The sequence below is a fragment of the Arachis hypogaea genome, chromosome 6 (assembly GCF_003086295.3).
Source record: "Arachis hypogaea cultivar Tifrunner chromosome 6, arahy.Tifrunner.gnm2.J5K5, whole genome shotgun sequence".
Classification (NCBI taxonomy): domain Eukaryota; kingdom Viridiplantae; phylum Streptophyta; class Magnoliopsida; order Fabales; family Fabaceae; genus Arachis; species Arachis hypogaea.
In genome coordinates, this window is record NC_092041.1 from 110,818,848 (window position 1) to 110,836,227 (window position 17,380).

The 17,380-nt window shown below is 33.7% G+C and overlaps 2 protein-coding genes across 2 annotated transcripts; one reads left to right on the forward strand and one right to left on the reverse strand.

Annotated features, from left to right (window-relative positions):
• Positions 1-12,005: 12,005 nt before the first annotated feature.
• Positions 12,006-16,102, reverse strand: LOC112757802 (wall-associated receptor kinase 2-like). The gene is made up of 3 exons (XM_029293904.2): positions 15,087-16,102; positions 13,544-13,705; positions 12,006-13,429 (listed from the first exon to the last, which is right to left on the reverse strand). The coding sequence occupies exons 1-3, from the start codon at positions 15,964-15,966 to the stop codon at positions 12,219-12,221; spliced, it is 2,253 nt and encodes a 750-aa protein (XP_029149737.1). The 5' UTR covers positions 15,967-16,102; the 3' UTR covers positions 12,006-12,218.
• A 419-nt stretch (positions 16,103-16,521) lies between these two features.
• On the forward strand, positions 16,522-17,169 carry LOC112757804 (probable arabinosyltransferase ARAD1). The gene has a single exon (XM_025806361.1). The coding sequence runs from the start codon at positions 16,522-16,524 to the stop codon at positions 17,167-17,169; it is 648 nt and encodes a 215-aa protein (XP_025662146.1).
• The last annotated feature ends 211 nt before the right edge of the window (positions 17,170-17,380 follow it).

Sequence of the window (17,380 nt, forward strand, 5' to 3'; positions counted from 1 at the left end):
GTTTTGTCCTTTACTTTGACAACTGGTCCAATAAATAATTCACACTCTATACGTATATGTATTGGAGACATTTTAATGAAATTAACGTAGAGTAAGGGAAAATGTTTAAAAACTAAATTTTTTTTGATTGATTGTTTACGGTATCTCCAACCCGATAGGTCAAGAACAATTCGTCGTGGATCAAAGCTCCATTTAAGGGTTTGTCGCTGGCCAATGGAATAACTAATAATTTTGACAATGTTTCTTACCATTAATTTTCAAAGCAATAATCATCCCATGTGTATTCAAAAAGTCAATAATAAAAATTAATTATTCGGTATAATGTTGGGACATAAATTCATAGTTCATTGATTTGATGATTATTTTTAAAAATTCATATATCATTTTTTCCCAAAACGATTTCATATACATCATACGGTTTGTGATGCGGACTGCTATACCGCCTATACATGTAATGATGACAACCATATAATTTGAAAGCTTTCGATCCCAAGTCAAGTCAAGTCAATAACTCCCTTCGTAACTTGTAGCATGGGCAATTGTAATATATATGGACATGTTTAATGGTTGAAAGATGAAGCTTCTTTGCGAGATCAGAAATTCAGAATGACCAGTTCTTTCAGGTATATATATGCATAGAAAAATATGTAGTACGGTGGTAGAAAAATTAGAGGGAAGTGTAGGGTTGAATATTCATTCTTTTTGGTCGAAATTATATTCTTCGCGTTAGAAAGCTTCTCATTTTGAAGCTATGTTTGTGAATATGACACGAGGATCCTCTCAAACTTTTTCTCAATTATTATGATAAGATGTAATTTTTTTTATCATATATTTTATATGCAAAAATATATATATATATACAAAAATATTAAATAATAAAAATTATACTTGACAAAATAAATAATAAATAATTGAGAAGATTTTCTTCTATAAAATATTTTCATGGTTTAGATTATATTTGATTTTAATATAGAATAGATATAATATGAGCATAATATACAAAGGACAACAATATAAAAATTAGCATTTTATATTTTATTTGGTGATCAATTAAATATAAGAATAATAAATTATAAAAGTTTAATTACTCTATTTTTTCATACAAGAAATTTAAAAAAATATATAATGATAAAAAAAATATAATTATATGATAGAAATAGTAAAACTAAAAAATTAGAACTTTTGTTAGTGTTTCTATATCCTTATAAAAAAAATATAAAATACACTAATTTAATATTTTTTGATATAATACTATACTCATATTTCATTTATCAAATATAATTTTATATCTTATATACTTCAAAAAAATTAGAATGATCTTATCTATTAAATTTAAATTTAAAAAGTTAGAAAAAAAGGTGACAATAAATAAAAAAGGAAAATATTTCATGTATGGAATAAATAAGAATTTCCTTCATGTTATAATTAATAGTGATACAACATTTTTTTTTTTCATTAATATTGTACTTCTTTATGTTTGTCTTTTTCCCCTCTAAGTCTCAAACACCTTGCTGTAACATTAATCAGTAACTTCCATAATTTTCTGCTTGTTTTTTTCATTCAAGCTAAGATTCTAACTTGAAGAGTTTAAACAAGCACTCATCTTTCAGGTAAGATAGAAAGTAGATAGCAAGAATTACTTTCTCTTCTGACTTCACAAATGAAAAAAAACTTTTATTTTAATAAAAAGTTCTGTCAGCACAACACCAAAGCTATACGCATATCACTTTTTTCAGTTAGTTGACTAATCTGCATGTACTCTGAATTCAAGTAACCAATAGTTCTGATCCTTACACCATTGTAACTAATGCAACTTGATGATCCACTGGAAAAAAATCTTAAAACTCTAAAATTAGAGATTTTGGCAGTGTAATCTTCGTCTAAGAGAATGTTAGCACTTTTAAAATTGTTGTAGACAATTGAAATGGAAGCAACTGAGTGAAGATATAATAAAGTTTCTGCCACTTTTGTTGCGATTCTAAGTGAGGAAGATATAACAAAGTGGTATCTAGAGCTCTGGTTGTTTATTTCTGTGCTGATTAAAAGAGGAAAATACTCATGGAACGAATATGGTTAAATTGAATTCCAAAATTATTCAATTTGGAAACCCTCATGGAAGACATGTGTATAGCAAGGACTTGTATGATCCTGTGGACGGGGATAAGTCCAAAGGTACCAAATCCGATGCTGAATGGAAGAAGTTGAATCGGAAGGCAGTTGCTTTGATTAGGCAATGGCTTATCTTAGTGTGTATCCATATGTTGACACCGAAATGAATGCCGAGAAGATGTAAAAGAAATTGAAAGAGTTATATGAGAGGAAGAATGTGCAAAATAAAGCATTCTTAATTAGGAACCTTGTCAATATGAAGTATATTGAAGGTAAATCAATGCCGGAGCACTTGAGCATTTTTCAGGAGACGGTAAACCAACTGACAAATAATGAAATCACTTTGAATGATGAGTTGCAAGCCTTGTTGTTGTTGAGCTCTTTGCCTGATAGTTGGGAAGTTCTGGTTGTGACACTAACTAACTCAACTCCAAAAGGAAAGTTGACATTAGCAATGGTTAAAGAAAGCATGTTGAATGAAGAAGGTAGAAGAAGAGAGCGAGGTTTGACTAATGCCTCTTCCCAGTCAAAAGCACTTGTTTCAGAGTCACGGGGGAGAAGTCAAAGTAGAAAATCTTACAGTTCCGACAAGTCAGAGAATCGAAGCAAGTCAAGAGGAAAGTACAAGCCGGGGCATATCAAGAGGTATTGTAGGTTCTTGAAAAGAGAACAATCAAGGGGAAGAAACAAAGACAAAGGTAAAGATAGTGATAAAGAAACTGCTGCTATTATTTATAAAGATGTTCTTATCACATATGATAAAAATTATGTGAATCTTGTCTGTGATGATTCCACTTGGATTATGAATTCTGGTGCCTCATGTCATGTCACTCCGAAACGTAAATTTTTCACTTCTTATACTGCTGGAAATTTTGGCAAGATTAAATTGGGAGACAAAGGAGTGTGTGATATCATTGGTATAGGTGATATGTGGCTTGAAACCAACATGGGATGCAAGTTACAGTTGAAGAACGTTAGGCATAAGCCAGATATACAATTCAATCTCATTTCAGTGAAGGCATTGGATCAAGAGGGTATTGCACTTCCTTTGCTAGTAAAAAATGCAAGATTACCAAAGAGGCTCTCATTGTTGCTAGAGAAGATAATAGTCTCACTACTCTTTACCGGTTGCAAGCAAAGTTGTGCAAAGAAGAGGTGAGTGTAGCTGATGATTCCTCTTTTGATTTGTGGCATATACGTCTTGGTCACTTGAGCGAGAAAGGACTAAGTGTCTTAGCCAAGAAGCACTCACTTCCTGTGAAAGGTACAACTTTAAATACTTGTACTCATTGTTTCGTTGGAAATCATGCTAGAGTATCATTTCATAGTTCTGGACCTCATAGGAGATCACATGTTCTAGATTTAGTTCACACTGATGTTTGCACTATAGATGCTAAGACACTAGGTAGTGCATCGTATTTGTTACTTTTATTGATGATTATTCTCGAAAAGTGTGGAATTTTGTTTTGAAATATAAAGACCAGGTACTCTGTATCTTCAAACACTTTCATGCAAGTGTTAAAAGAGAAACAGGAAGGAAATTGAAATGTGTTCGAGCAAACAATGGTGGTGAATACAGGGGTCTGTTTGAAGAGTATTGTAAAGGACATGGGATCAAGATTGAGAAGACAGTTCCTAAGACTCCTCAACATAATGGAGTTGCAGAGAGAATAAATCGCACTATCAATGATAAAGTCAGGTGTATGAGCTCTCATGCAAAGTTGCCTAAGTCCTTTTGGGGTGAAGCGATGAGGATTGCAGTAGATCTGATCAACCTTTCTCTTTCAGTTCCACTAAATGGTGATGTTCCAGAGAAAGTTTGAAGAGGGAAAGATGTCTCCTATAGTCACTTGCGAGTGTTCTGCTACAAGGCTTTTGTTCACATTCCAAGAGATGAAAGGTCTAAACTTGATGGAAAGTCAAAGCAGTGTATCTTCATGGGTTATGATCATGAAGACTTTGGTTACAGATTATGGATCTGGTGAGCAAGAAGATAATTAGAAGCCGAGATGCGATTTTTCTTGAAGACCAAACTATTGAAGACTTGGAGAAGACAGATAAGCCAATAATAACTGTTAGACGTTCTGCTGTTGATGAACCTGGTCCCTCCACTAGACCTCCTATTGATGGGGGAGATGTACAAGTTGATAATGATGATGATGATTTGCATGATGAACCTACACCTCAACCTGAGGTGCCAGATGTTGAAGTTCTACCTGAACCACCAGTTGAGCCTGAATTGAGAAGATCTACTAGAGAGCGTCATCCTTCTCAGAAATACTCTCCTCATGAGTATGTGATGAACACTAAGACTGGGGAGCCAGAGAGCTACCAAGAAGCTATGTCTGATGAGCATAAGGAAGATTGGTTGAAGGCCATACAAGAAGAAATAAATTCCTTACATGAGAATCATACGTTTGAATTGGTGATGCTACCTAAGGGTAAGAGAGCATTCAAGAATAAATGGGTGTTCAAATTGAAACGAATGAAAATGTCTCACGGCCAAGGTACAAAGCTCGATTGGTTGTGAAAGGCTTTGAGCAAAAGAAAGGTGTTGATTTTGAGGAGATTTTCTCTCCAGTTGTGAAGATGTCCTCTATTCGAGTTGTGCTTGGATTGGCGGCTAGCTTGAATTTAGAGGTTGAGCAGCTTAATGTGAAGAGTGCATTCCTTCACGATGACATAGATAAAGAAATTTATATAGAGCAACCAGAGGGTTTCGAAGTTAAAGGAAAGGAGCACTTTGTATGCAAGTTGAAGAAGAGCTTATATGGGTTGAAGCAAGTACCAAGGCAGTAGTACACGAAGTTTGATTCCTTCATGGAAGGTCATGGGTATAGTAAGACTTCTTCTAATCATTGTGTGTATGTTAAGAAATTCTCTAATGGTGATTTTATAATTCTCTTGCTTTATGTTGATGACATGTTAATTGTTGGTCATGACACTAAGAAGATTGAAAGTCTTAAGAAAGACTTGAATAGATTCTTTGCTATGAAGGATTTGGGTCCTGCAAAGAAAATCCTTGGCATGAGTATCACTCGTGACAAGAAGAATGAAAAACTGTGGTCGTCGCAGCAGAAGTACATTGAGAAGGTTTTAGAGAGGTTTAGCAAGAGTAATTCCAAACTTGTTAGTACTCCACTTGCTAGTCATTTCAAGCTGAATTCGCAGCAATATCCTACAAGTAAGAAAGAGAAAGCAGAAATGAAGAAGATTCCATATGCATCTGTAGTTGGCAGTTTGATGTATGTTATGGTTTGCACCAGGCCGGATATTGCTCATGCCGTTGGAGTTATTAGTCGGTTTCTCTCTAATCCTGGCAAAGAACACTGGCAAGCGGTGAAGTGGATTCTCAGATACGTTAATGGTACTTCTAGAGTTTGTTTATGTTTTAGGAGTGGCCAACCTGTGTTGGATGGTTACACAGATACAGATACGGCTGGGGATCTTGATTCAAGGAAGTCTACTTCTGGTTATCTGATGACTTTTGCAGTGGAAGCTATGTCGTGGAAATCTCGACTTCTGAAATGTGTTACTTTGTCTACTACAGAGGTAGAATACATTGCTGTTATTGAAGCTTCTAAGGAACTCTTGTGGATGAAGAAGTTTCTACAAGAGTTAGGCATCAATCAAGAGAAGTTTGTATTATTTTGTGACAGTTAGAGTGCTATCCATCTCAGCAAGAATTCGACGTTTCATTCCAGATCGAAGCACATAGAGGTGAGGTATCATTGGATACGTCAAGCGCTTGAGATGAAGTCATATGCACTTGAGAAGATCCATACTGATGATAATGGTTCAGATATGATGACTAAGAGTTTACCTGCAGTGAAGTTTGATTCCTGCAAAGAGAGGGCGGGCTTGGTGGAGTAGTCTATCCCCACTTGAGTTGGTGAGGGGGAGATTTGTTGGTGGGTCCCCAACTAAGTGGGACCCACACATATTAAAAACAAAAAAAAATAAATGAAGAAAGCATCAAAAGCCATGGTGAAAGGGAGAGAGAGTTAGAGACTCTCACTTTTGAAAGGAAAAGGAAAAAAAAAAACAAAGAGCATCGGCGACGAAGGGAGAAGAAGAATTTAGGGGAAAAGAGCAAGCCTTTTTTATCCGATTGAATTGGTAAACTTGCTCCATTTCTTATGAAATTTTAGTATGTTATTCCTGGTGTAGAGATGAATATTAGGATATAACTTTCTAGTTGTATTGCCTTCTCTTTTACCTGATTTGAGATACCCACTTTGTGGAGGGTTTATGTTGATTCCATCAGTTTGATAATGTATTTTGTTGATTGTTGAGATACTGGTACACGAAATCATGATCGCACACTTTTCACACAACTCCGTGCAGCTGACCAGCAAGTGCACTGGGTCGTCCAAGTAATACCTTACGTGAGTAAGGGTCGATCCCACGGAGATTGTTGGCTTGAAGCAAGCTATGGTCATCTTGTAAATCTCAGTCAGGCGGATTCAATTGGTTATGGAGAATTGATAATTAAAAGATAAACAAAACATAAAATAGGATAGAGATACTTATGCAATTCATTGGTAGGAATTTCAGATAAGCGTATGGAGATGCTTTGTTCTTTCTGAACCTCTGCTTTCCTATTGCCTTCATCCAATCATTCATACTCCTTTCCATGGCAAGCTGTATGTTGAGGGATCACCGTTGTCAATGGCTACCGTCCGTCCTCTCAGTGAAAATGGTCCAAAATGTGCTGTCACCACACGACTAATCATCTGTCGATTCTCACTCATGTCGGAATAGGATCCATTGATCCTTTTGCGTCTGTCACTATGCCCAACACTCGTGAGTTTGAAGCTCGTCACAGTCATCCCATCCCAAATCCTACTCAGAATACCACAGACAAGGTTTAGACGTTCCAGATCTCAAGAATGCTGCCAATTGATTCTAGCTTATACCACGAAGACTCTAATATCTCGGACTCGGTCCCCTGTATTAGATATCCAAGAGATATGCATTCAAGCTTGTTTTCATGTAGAACGGAGGTGGTTGTCAAGCACGCGTTCATAGGTGAGAATGGTGATGAGTGTCACTTGATCATCACATTCATCATGTTCTTGGGTGCGAATGAATATCTTAGAACAAGAATAAGCTTGAATTGAATAGAAAAACAGTAGTACTTTACATTGATTCATGAGGAACAACAGAGCTCCACACCTTAATCTATGGTGTGTAGAAACTCCACCGTTGAAAATCCATAAGTGATAATGGTGTTCATTGGCTTCGGCCCCAGAGGAGGAACCAGAATAACTAAGACGAAAATACAATAGTAAAAGGTCCTATTTATAATGAACTAGTAGCCTAGGGTTTACAGAAATGAGTAAATGATGTAGAAATCCACTTCCGGACCCACTTGGTGTGTGCTTGGGCTGAGCATTAAAGCTTTCACGTGTATAGGCTTCTCTTGGAGTTAAACGCCAGTTCTGGTGCCAGTTTGGGCGTTTAACTCCAGCGTTTGTGAACGCCAGAAAAGGGTCTCTGACCGGCGTTTTGACGCCAATTTGGGCCATCAAATCTCGGGCAAAGTATGGACTATTATATATTTCTGGAAAGCCCAAGATGTCTACTTTCCAACGCAATTGAGAGCGCGCCAATTGGACTTCTGTATCTCGAGAAAATTCATTTCGAGTGCAGGAGGGTCAGAATCCAACAGCATCTGCAGTCCTTTTTCAGCCTCTGAATCAGATTTTTGCTCAGGTCCCTCAATTTCAGCCAGAAAATACCTGAAATCACAGAAAAACACACAAACTCATAGTAAAGTCCAGAAATGTGATTTTTATTTAAAAACTAATAAAAATATAATAAAAAGTAACTAAAACATACTAGAAACTACCTAAAAACAGTGCCAAAAAGCGTATAAATTATCCGCTCATCAGATACCCTAGTGCTACTAGGAAGACTTATTGTGTACCCATTATTCTAATAGTGGAAGATTTTACTAGACTAGGTTTCGTGGAATTTTTGTCCCTCTTTTGGGAGTTTTTTCACGTTAAAATTCTGGTGTTTGATTATTTAATTTCTGCCATTATATTTGCTACTTGGAGTATCTTTGGTATTGCCTATTTAATTGCACAGGTTGTGCGAAAATTATTTTTGGTGCTTCTGCTGTTAGACAGCTTCTTGTAGGGGTGCACATGGGCCGGGTGAAGACGGGTTTAATGTAACCCAGACCCGGCCCGAAATATACACCGGGTCTATTTATTAGACCCGAACCCGACCCTAGATCCGATGAAACCAATACACTTTCGGGCCACAATTATACCGAGTGAAAACCGGGCTGTTAACATTACATTACATTGATACCTTCTTGTAAGCTAGCATGTAAAAATATCCAAATTTCCAAAATTCCAACCATTATTTGACATGGTAAAATTTATTTAGAAAAATATAACAAGAACCAACCCTTCTTCAAAATTAAAGCATAACCACAATCAATACTAATATTGTCTAATAACACTAAATATTTAAATCAATACAAATAACACAATATTATGCATTAGTCTAAAGTCTTATGCATTCTAAACATAAAATATTAACTTATAGTCTTATAATGACTACTAATATAAAATATTAAGGTTTACAATACTTAAATTCCACGTAAGAATAGCCATGATCCATCACTAATAACACAAAATATTAATTGTGTATGATGACCAGGCTATTGAGCCGAGTTCGGATGACTCGAGCTATGCCTCGGACCTAACCCGAAATAATGCCCGGGTTTATTTTTGAGACCCTTACCCAACCCTAAACCCAGTGAAATCATACCAAATTAGCCGCTAAAATATTTGAGACCGGACTGAATTTTCGAGTCGAGTCGGACCATGTGCACCCCTAGATTCTTGTTTGAACCTGTGTTGAATTTTCTCAACAGATATAACTATGAAGGTATGGAATTTTAAATTTTTATTTTTAAATATTAAAATAACTTTAATAGTTTTATTATAAATAAAAGGTATACCAGAAACACGTCTAGTTGTCTAAATCTCACTCATTATAAAAATATTATATATTTGTCTAATTGTCTTTATCGTATATATTTTGATTTGTACGGAAGTCAAATCTAAAAGTTATATCTAATATTTTATATTTATACATTAACTACATTGACTTGTGTAAAGAAGACTAGCCTAAAATTTATATCTAATATTGCTTTTATGAAAATATTTTCATTTTAACTGATTTTTTCATGTAATATGTTAAATTTATACTTTTTATATGGGTAAAAGATTATATTCCGTAACGGATTTGGTTATTACTTTGTTTTATGTCTCTAACAAAGTAAAACTGCAGCTTTTCATGAAGTTATACGTCAAATTATTTCTTTGTAAATTTATTTCATTTATCCTCTAAAAAATCCATGGGTATATTTTTTTTTTGTTTGAAAAATCTATAAATCTATTGTAGAATTCTTTGTAGGGTACTCTTATCAAATGCTCATAGATATTTGTTAAAGTATACGTGGCTGAAAATGTCAAATTTACTGCTAATTAATTAAAATTCTTTTAATCTTTTAAAATAATTTTAAATCTTATTTAAAACATAATTAAATTGAAAATATTAAGAGATTAGTACATGTTTAGTGAAAAAAGAGTTAGTTAGCATTGACTTAAATACAAGAGATAAATATAAAAGAATATTGAACACCTAATATTTCTTATTGCAATAATTAATTATACATAAAATACTAACGCTATTTAAGAACGAGAGAACTGTAACAAATTTTTTAAAAGAATTATTTGGTTCTTTTTTTAGACTAAATAATAATGCTTATACTATGTGTATATTAAAATTAATTATTAGTCTAAAATATATATTAAAATATAAATATACATTAAAAATAAATTAAATTACACATATATTTATACACAAATTTATTAATAATTAATTTTAATATAAAAATAATATTTTTAAAACCATCGATATGCTAAAAAAGTATAAGTATATATTTCTCGTTAGTGAAGATGCTAAGTGAATGCTATACGAACCCGGGCTGTTGGGGATTATATAGCAATTAGCAAGTCTATGAATCAGTAATATTAGAGACCCAAATTAATTTAAGTTGGTTAAATAATTAACTCACTCGTATATTTAAATAAGTATTGAGAATTCAAATTTTTCTTTTTAAAAAATATCATAAACAAAAAAAAGTATTAGAGATATAATATCTAAAATTATTTTATATAATACAATATTTATAATTTTATACTTATGGCATTTATAATTATATATTTATTATTTCTAAAATTATATAAGTATTTTAATAATAATTAATAAATATTAAATAAGATAATTTAAAAAAATTTAAATCAATTTTTTATAAACAATTATTGCTATGAATTTGTTTAAGCTAAGAAAAGTCAAGTAAACAAGCGTGAGCGACGACTTCACATCCGACAGTGTTAATAAGTCTGAACGTGTTTTATACTTATTTATTGGAAAATTATGACATATCCGGAAAACTCTTCTTTGTACGTACAATTATTTTCCCAAACATTTTTGACTGACTTTGCAGCAAGTGAAGGATGATTTTAACCCTTTCCGAAATGTTTTCTTACAAATGACCAACTTAGAAAGAAGGCTAAGGATTTGGTGACCTCTCTAAGAGAGGAGCACTAATTGCCTTCTCAAAATAAATATAAAATTTATCCCATTCTTCTATTTATTTTTTGTTTTAAAATTTAAACCCATCGCAAAATAATTGGGCTGTTAAAATTAAAAAACAACTCTACATTTTCTTTTCCTTTCCTACATCATTTCTTAGTGCTAATATTGGATTGAGAGCCTGCCTTGGTTGACTCGGCTTGCATTGTCATTAGATCCCAACAAATCATTTTGCCCGAAACATACATAAAAAGACAATACATTTATGACTTTTTAGTACTAACTTAATACTGTTCTAGATCCTATTAGACGTGATCATTTTTTCTTGATACGGGTACATTTCATAAAATAAAAAATAAATAGAAGAATTTTAATCCATGCATTGTTACAGAATATCAATACAACTCGTGCATTATTATTACAACTCTATTCACGTTTAGCTCTAATTGTTGCAATAATCTATTCTTCATTTCTTCTCCTTACCTTACTCTTACAAATAGCCACCATATATGGAGACTCTTTTCCAGTCCTTCGTCTCCTATTTGTAGTAAAATATTTTTCGTTTTCGCTTCATTTTTGTCACGAATCTTTGTTTAATTTTTTATGGGAGACAAATATTTGCGATGGCAAACTGCAAACGGAACTGTAGCACGGTGATGGTTGTTAGTTTCTCTTCTCTTTCTCACGGTGAAAGTGTGAATATGATTTTTGAAAAAATAGAATAAAAGAAAAAGAATAAGACTGTGATTAGTGATTACATTATTGGCCAATGAGTAATAGCTCAAATGGTATAGTCTTCCCATACTCAATTAAGAGGTTGCGGGTTCGAGTCTCCTATCTTAAAAAAAAAAAATAGTGATTACATTAGTGACAGTTAAAAAATTACATATATAAATGTCACTATATTAATGAATGGAGACCCTTAAAATTTGGGTCATAAATCAAGTGTAGTTAAATGATTAATTTGGTGTAGTGATTGCATAAAAATAATCCTAAATAAATGGTCTCGCACACTGACCATTGTTTCGATGAAGAAAAAGATTCTTCTATTAGAGTGTTTTTTTGTAATTGTTATACCTGTAATACAAAAAAATTTTAACTTTGACATTGAACTTTTTTAACACATAAAAATTTTTAAAGTTTTAGACTTGTTATTTGACTTCTTCTTTTAATTCTTTTTTTTTATTCTTAATTCTTCTTTTTGTTATATATATTTTTTTGTTTTTTCTCTTTTTGTTTTTTCTAGAGAGAAAAAAATAGAATAAAAAAGATGAATTCAGTTATTAAAGTTTTTATTTTAGAAGCAGCATTTCTATTTTTTAAAAGATAGAACTCTACACAACAAATCTTAAGCATAATTCTAAAAAAGAAAAACAACCACCAACACAATCACAACCAGACAAAACAAATACCATAAAGGTTTTTCACCGTCATCTTCACCCATCAGAATATCACTTTAGTATGTGTGTGGTAAGCTAGCATTATCACCTTCCATCTGCTAAAGCAATTACCCCTTCTTGATCCCTGATGATACTATCATAATTTATATTTTGATGACTACTACTACTGCTATCACCATACTCATATCCTTTCGACGATGATGATATAGGAAGTAAGTGCTGCGTCTCTTCAAAATTTTTGTCTCCACTGTTAACCCATTGATGCTTTGACATTCTCCTTATTCCCTCCAATTCCATTGCCACTTCCTTCATGCTTGGTCTTTCTTCTCCTTTAAGTCTCAAACACTTTGCTGTAATATTAGCAACTTCCACAATCTCTTGCTTGTTTTCTTCATTCAAGATTCCATCTTGAAGAGTTTCAAACAAGCAATTCTCTTCTAGGCAAGATAGAAAGTAGATAGAAATATTTGTTTTCTCTTTCGACTTCCCCAACAAAAGAGGTTTCTTTCCTGTAAGAAGCTCAGCCAGCACAACACCAAAACTATACACATCGCTTTTCTCAGTTAATTGGCTAGTTTGCATGTACTCTGGATCCAAGTAACCAAAAGTTCCTTGCACCATTGTAGCTAGTGCAGTTTGATCCAATGGAACAAATCTAGAAGTTCCAAAGTCAGAGACTTTAGCAGTGTAGTCTTCGTCTAAGAGAATATTAGCACTTTTAACATCTCTGTGGACAATTGGAATGGAAGCAGATGAGTGAAGATATGATAAAGCTCCAGCCGCCTCTGCTGCAATTCTGAGACGATTTTTCCAGTTAAAATGATTTCTCTTCTTTTCATTATGGATGAAATCAAAGAGTGTACCATTGCTTACAAACTCATAGACTAGCAGAGGAACTTCTGTTTCTAAACAACAACCCAAAAGCTTCACCACATTTCTGTGGTTAATTTTAGAGACAACAATCACCTCATTGATGAATTGCATAACTTGGCCAGGATCAACTATTTTGGACTTCTTGATAGCAACAATTGTGTTATTCTCTAGAACTCCTTTGAAAACCGTGCCATAACCTCCCCTGCCAATGATTAACTTCTCGTCATAGTTGTTAGTGGCTTTCTTTAATTTGTCAGCAGTGAAAATTTTAACATGGGATGACTCTTCTCCTTGTTGTACTAAAATATGACCGCCGTTTTGCTCAAAAAACTTTTCCTTCAGTTTGATGAGTTTTTTCTTTTGGTGCGCTAAGTATAGCAAACAAGTCCCTACGAAAATAGCTATGAATCCTGCACTTGTACCTGCATGTAATCTGTTGGATACAATTCTTCAATTTTCTTTTACAAAATAATTTACGTATTTGAATATAAATATCTGACTAAATTTATAAACGTAAACGTGATTAAATTTCTTACCAATGACAATATGTGGAAGGAAATTTTTCTTGTGGCAACCATCTTCCTTGGTACCATTTCCAGATTGCCCCTTAGGACAGAAGCATGTGTAGGATCCATTTGTATTGTGACAATTATGGTCACTTACACATGAATGTTGTCCTGTCTTGCATTCATCAATGTCTGCACATTCAGAGAAAATAAAATGATCAAATTAAACAAAAGCTATGAGACTTTCACAGATTCAAACTAAACATAGAGTTCAAACTTTGTTATTTAGTGAATAATTATCTAATTTCATCCCCCCCCCCTTTTTTTTTGTAATTGAACAATATAATAGTTTAAGAGAAGTATAATACTACATGCACAATAGGAAATAGTATATACAATGAGTTATAGGACGGGTTTTTTTAGAAGTTATGTGCTTGTTGTTTTGTGTAAGATTCTCTATTGTTATTAGTATTAATGGAAATTGTTCAAAGAATAATATTTTTCGGGTAAAAAATGAGATAATTAATAAATAATATTAATTAATTTAAATATATATAAGATAAAAACAAAAAAAGTATTAATTACCTAAATATTTTTTTAACTTGTTGTGTACATTTATTATTCAATTCATGTGTGATTAAGAACTCTTTGTACAATAAATAATTCATTATTGCATATAAAAAATTGTTTAATTTTATTTGTAAGGTCTTTTGTAACAAAAGAAAAACTACTTTTGTAATAATAATAATAATAATATTAAATTTTCAAGTAAAAGAATTGTTAAACATATCAGTTTGAATTAAATATTTTTCTACAATTATATGAGTGTGATATAGTCCAAACTCTAGCTAGATAAGTTGAATAACTTACTAAGAAAAACACATCTTATGTCTTCTTTTAAATTTTGCCTTTCCTCAGTAAATTCAAAACACTCGACCCGTAAAATAATGGGAGCATGAGTGCATTAGGGTTCACATAATTAGTCAAAAATGAAAAATCGGATCACTGTCCTATCAAATGGTCTAAAAGTAATCGTTTAGACTATTAAAGATAGGTCAAAATCAAATTTAAAATATTTTATCTATTTTTTATATCAAAAAGAAAAAAAATTTAGTTTATATACAATCTCATCTGATATAGAAGTGTGAACATAACATTAAATCAAAACAAGTCACGGAACACCAAAAATGATGATGGTATAAAAGACATTTGGGATCAAGTAAGTATTAAAAAAAAAATAGAGCTTGACGACAAAAAAAAAGTTTTGGTTATTTTAAATATATTCAATATATAAAAATTTTAAAAACTAACATTTACTTTACTTATAAATTTTTTTTATTAGTGTACTTAAAATAATTATTAGCAAGACTTAGAAAAAATTATACATTAAGAATTAAAAATAAAATTGATGATGAACTTAAAATTAATCCGAATAATAAACAATAATTTGTTAACAATGTATAAATATTAAATTAAATAGTCTCTCTCTCTCTCTCATCATCAAGTCTCAAAGTATTATAGCAATCACCAAAATCATTACATAAATAGAGGAAGATAAGTACTTATTAGTTACCTATGCAGCCAAGAGGGTGGTAAGGATTTCCTTCAAAACCTTTATTGCATTGGCATATGTAACCATATCCAGTAGGGACAGAGTCATTACGAGTGGTGTTTCCCTTGCAAGCGTAACTGGTACCTCTTTTCCGAGAAGCTTCACGTGTTTCATCTCCAACACTCCAATCAAACACCACAGGGAATTCCTCAAAAGGCAGGTTTCTCAAGTGTTCCCTGTAAAATGTGTAGTTTTCTTTTTTGACAACAAAAGAATAGCTGCAGTTGTTGAATCTCCAAGTTTGGCTGAAATTGTAAAAGGAAAATGACTTGACAAAGGTCATCCTCATTTTAGGCGGAATATCCACCTGACAACACCCAATCCCAGAACAATGTCCATCCTCAACTTCCATAGAACTGCCATAACATCTTGTTATGCACCCTGTTGAATATGTTGCATTATCGTCGTCTTTGTAGGAGCTGTGAAGATAGCCATAGGTGTCGCAACCTACACTAACGAACTTGTTGTCTTCACTAGAAATGGTGAAAGAAGGAATATCTATGGAAACTCCTCTATAATAATGACCGTCACGACAAATCCTTGAGATAGGAATCGACATGTCAACTTTAGCCTGGGAAATTTTTATGTCTAAGACTTTGATATTTCCCCAGTATAAAGTTGAATTTGGGCATGTCAGCTCAAACGAACTTTGCAAGAAACAGCTTTTATGGGGGACGGATGATGAGTTCCCTATGCCAAATGGATATGGAACTCGGACACCACCACAGTCGCTTCTGCATCCTTCAAGGGTTTGATTATTTCCATCATCTGCTGCAATTGTTGCTAGAAGGACTAGTGCAACAACTATTAAGAGTAGTACTACTGTGGCCTTCAACGTCATGATGACTCACACCACTCACAAGACACAACTAAATATTAGAATTTCAAGTGTCAGTAGCCGTGAGGAGAAAATGGCTATGGCCTATGGGGGCTCTTTCTTCTTTTTATACTTCTCAACAAGGCGGGGTGATCAAATTTGTTATATAAAGTTAATTAAAAAAAAACATATTATATATAGCATATTAGCAAGTTTCTAAGAAAACGCCCCTCGCGTAATTTTCACACAAAAATTGACTTAGTTTTGGGTGTTTGCTATGGTACGATGATAAATTCATACGTACTGATACGTTTAAAATATAGACAAATAACAATAAGACATGTAGAATTTATTTTTCACATCAGCATTTAATTTTTTCTTTTTTAAATATATAATATATCACCACTTTTACTAAAATACTCTTTTAATTAAATAAAAATAAAAAAATTATTTATTTAATTTTATAAAAAGACTTAAACATCCCTCCTTTATTCCTAAACGCAAATTCTAGCAACCATCTTCTTCGTAATCTTCGTCACTTGTGCACTCTTCAATGCCTTCCCGAACCGCCACACCACCATGCTAGAATCTGAATCCGACGACAACTCCGCCTTTGACATGACAGTAAATTTTGCCTCTGCCAGTCAACCCTGCTCCGACGCCGCCGCCATAACCACTGCAGATTTCTCGTCCTCCGCCATTAAGGTTTACATGTATGACCTTCCCATTCGGTTCACCTACGGTGTCATCACCACCCGATCCGCCTCCCGAGGCGGCGGCACGCCACAGAATCTAACCTCGCTGAGCTACCCAGGACACCAGCACATGGGAGAGTGGTTTCTGTTCCTGGACATGAACCGTCCAGAGTCAGATCGGATAGGGTCACCGGTGACCCGGGTGATGGACCCGGAAGAAGCGGAGCTGGTCTACGTGCCGTTCTTCTCGTCGCTGAGCCAGATGGTGGCGACGAGCCAACAAGGCGATGGGTCGGAGGCGGCATACAGTGACGAGGAGACGCAGAAAGCGCTGGTGGAGTGGCTGGAGGGGGCAGAAGTACTGGCAGAGGAATGGAGGGAGGGACCACGTGTTCACGGCGGCAGACCCCAAGTCGCTGTTGCATGTGTGGATAAGGTGAAGAATAGTGTGCTTCTTGTGGTTGGGTTTGGGAGGTTGAGAGGTTCTCTGGTGAAGGATGTGGTGGTTTCTTATCCTCATAGGATGTGGTGAACGAGAGGGTTTTTGAACCCAGATGAAGAACAATTTTAGTTTTTTGTTTTTTAATATATTTAATACAGAAGAAGAACAATTTTAATTTTTTATTTTTTTAATATGTTTTTGTTTTGTTGTTTCAATTATTTGAAATTATAAAATTAGGATTAATTGAATTCTAAAATTTGATTAATTTAAAAGAGTATTTTTGTCTAATCAAATAAAGAAA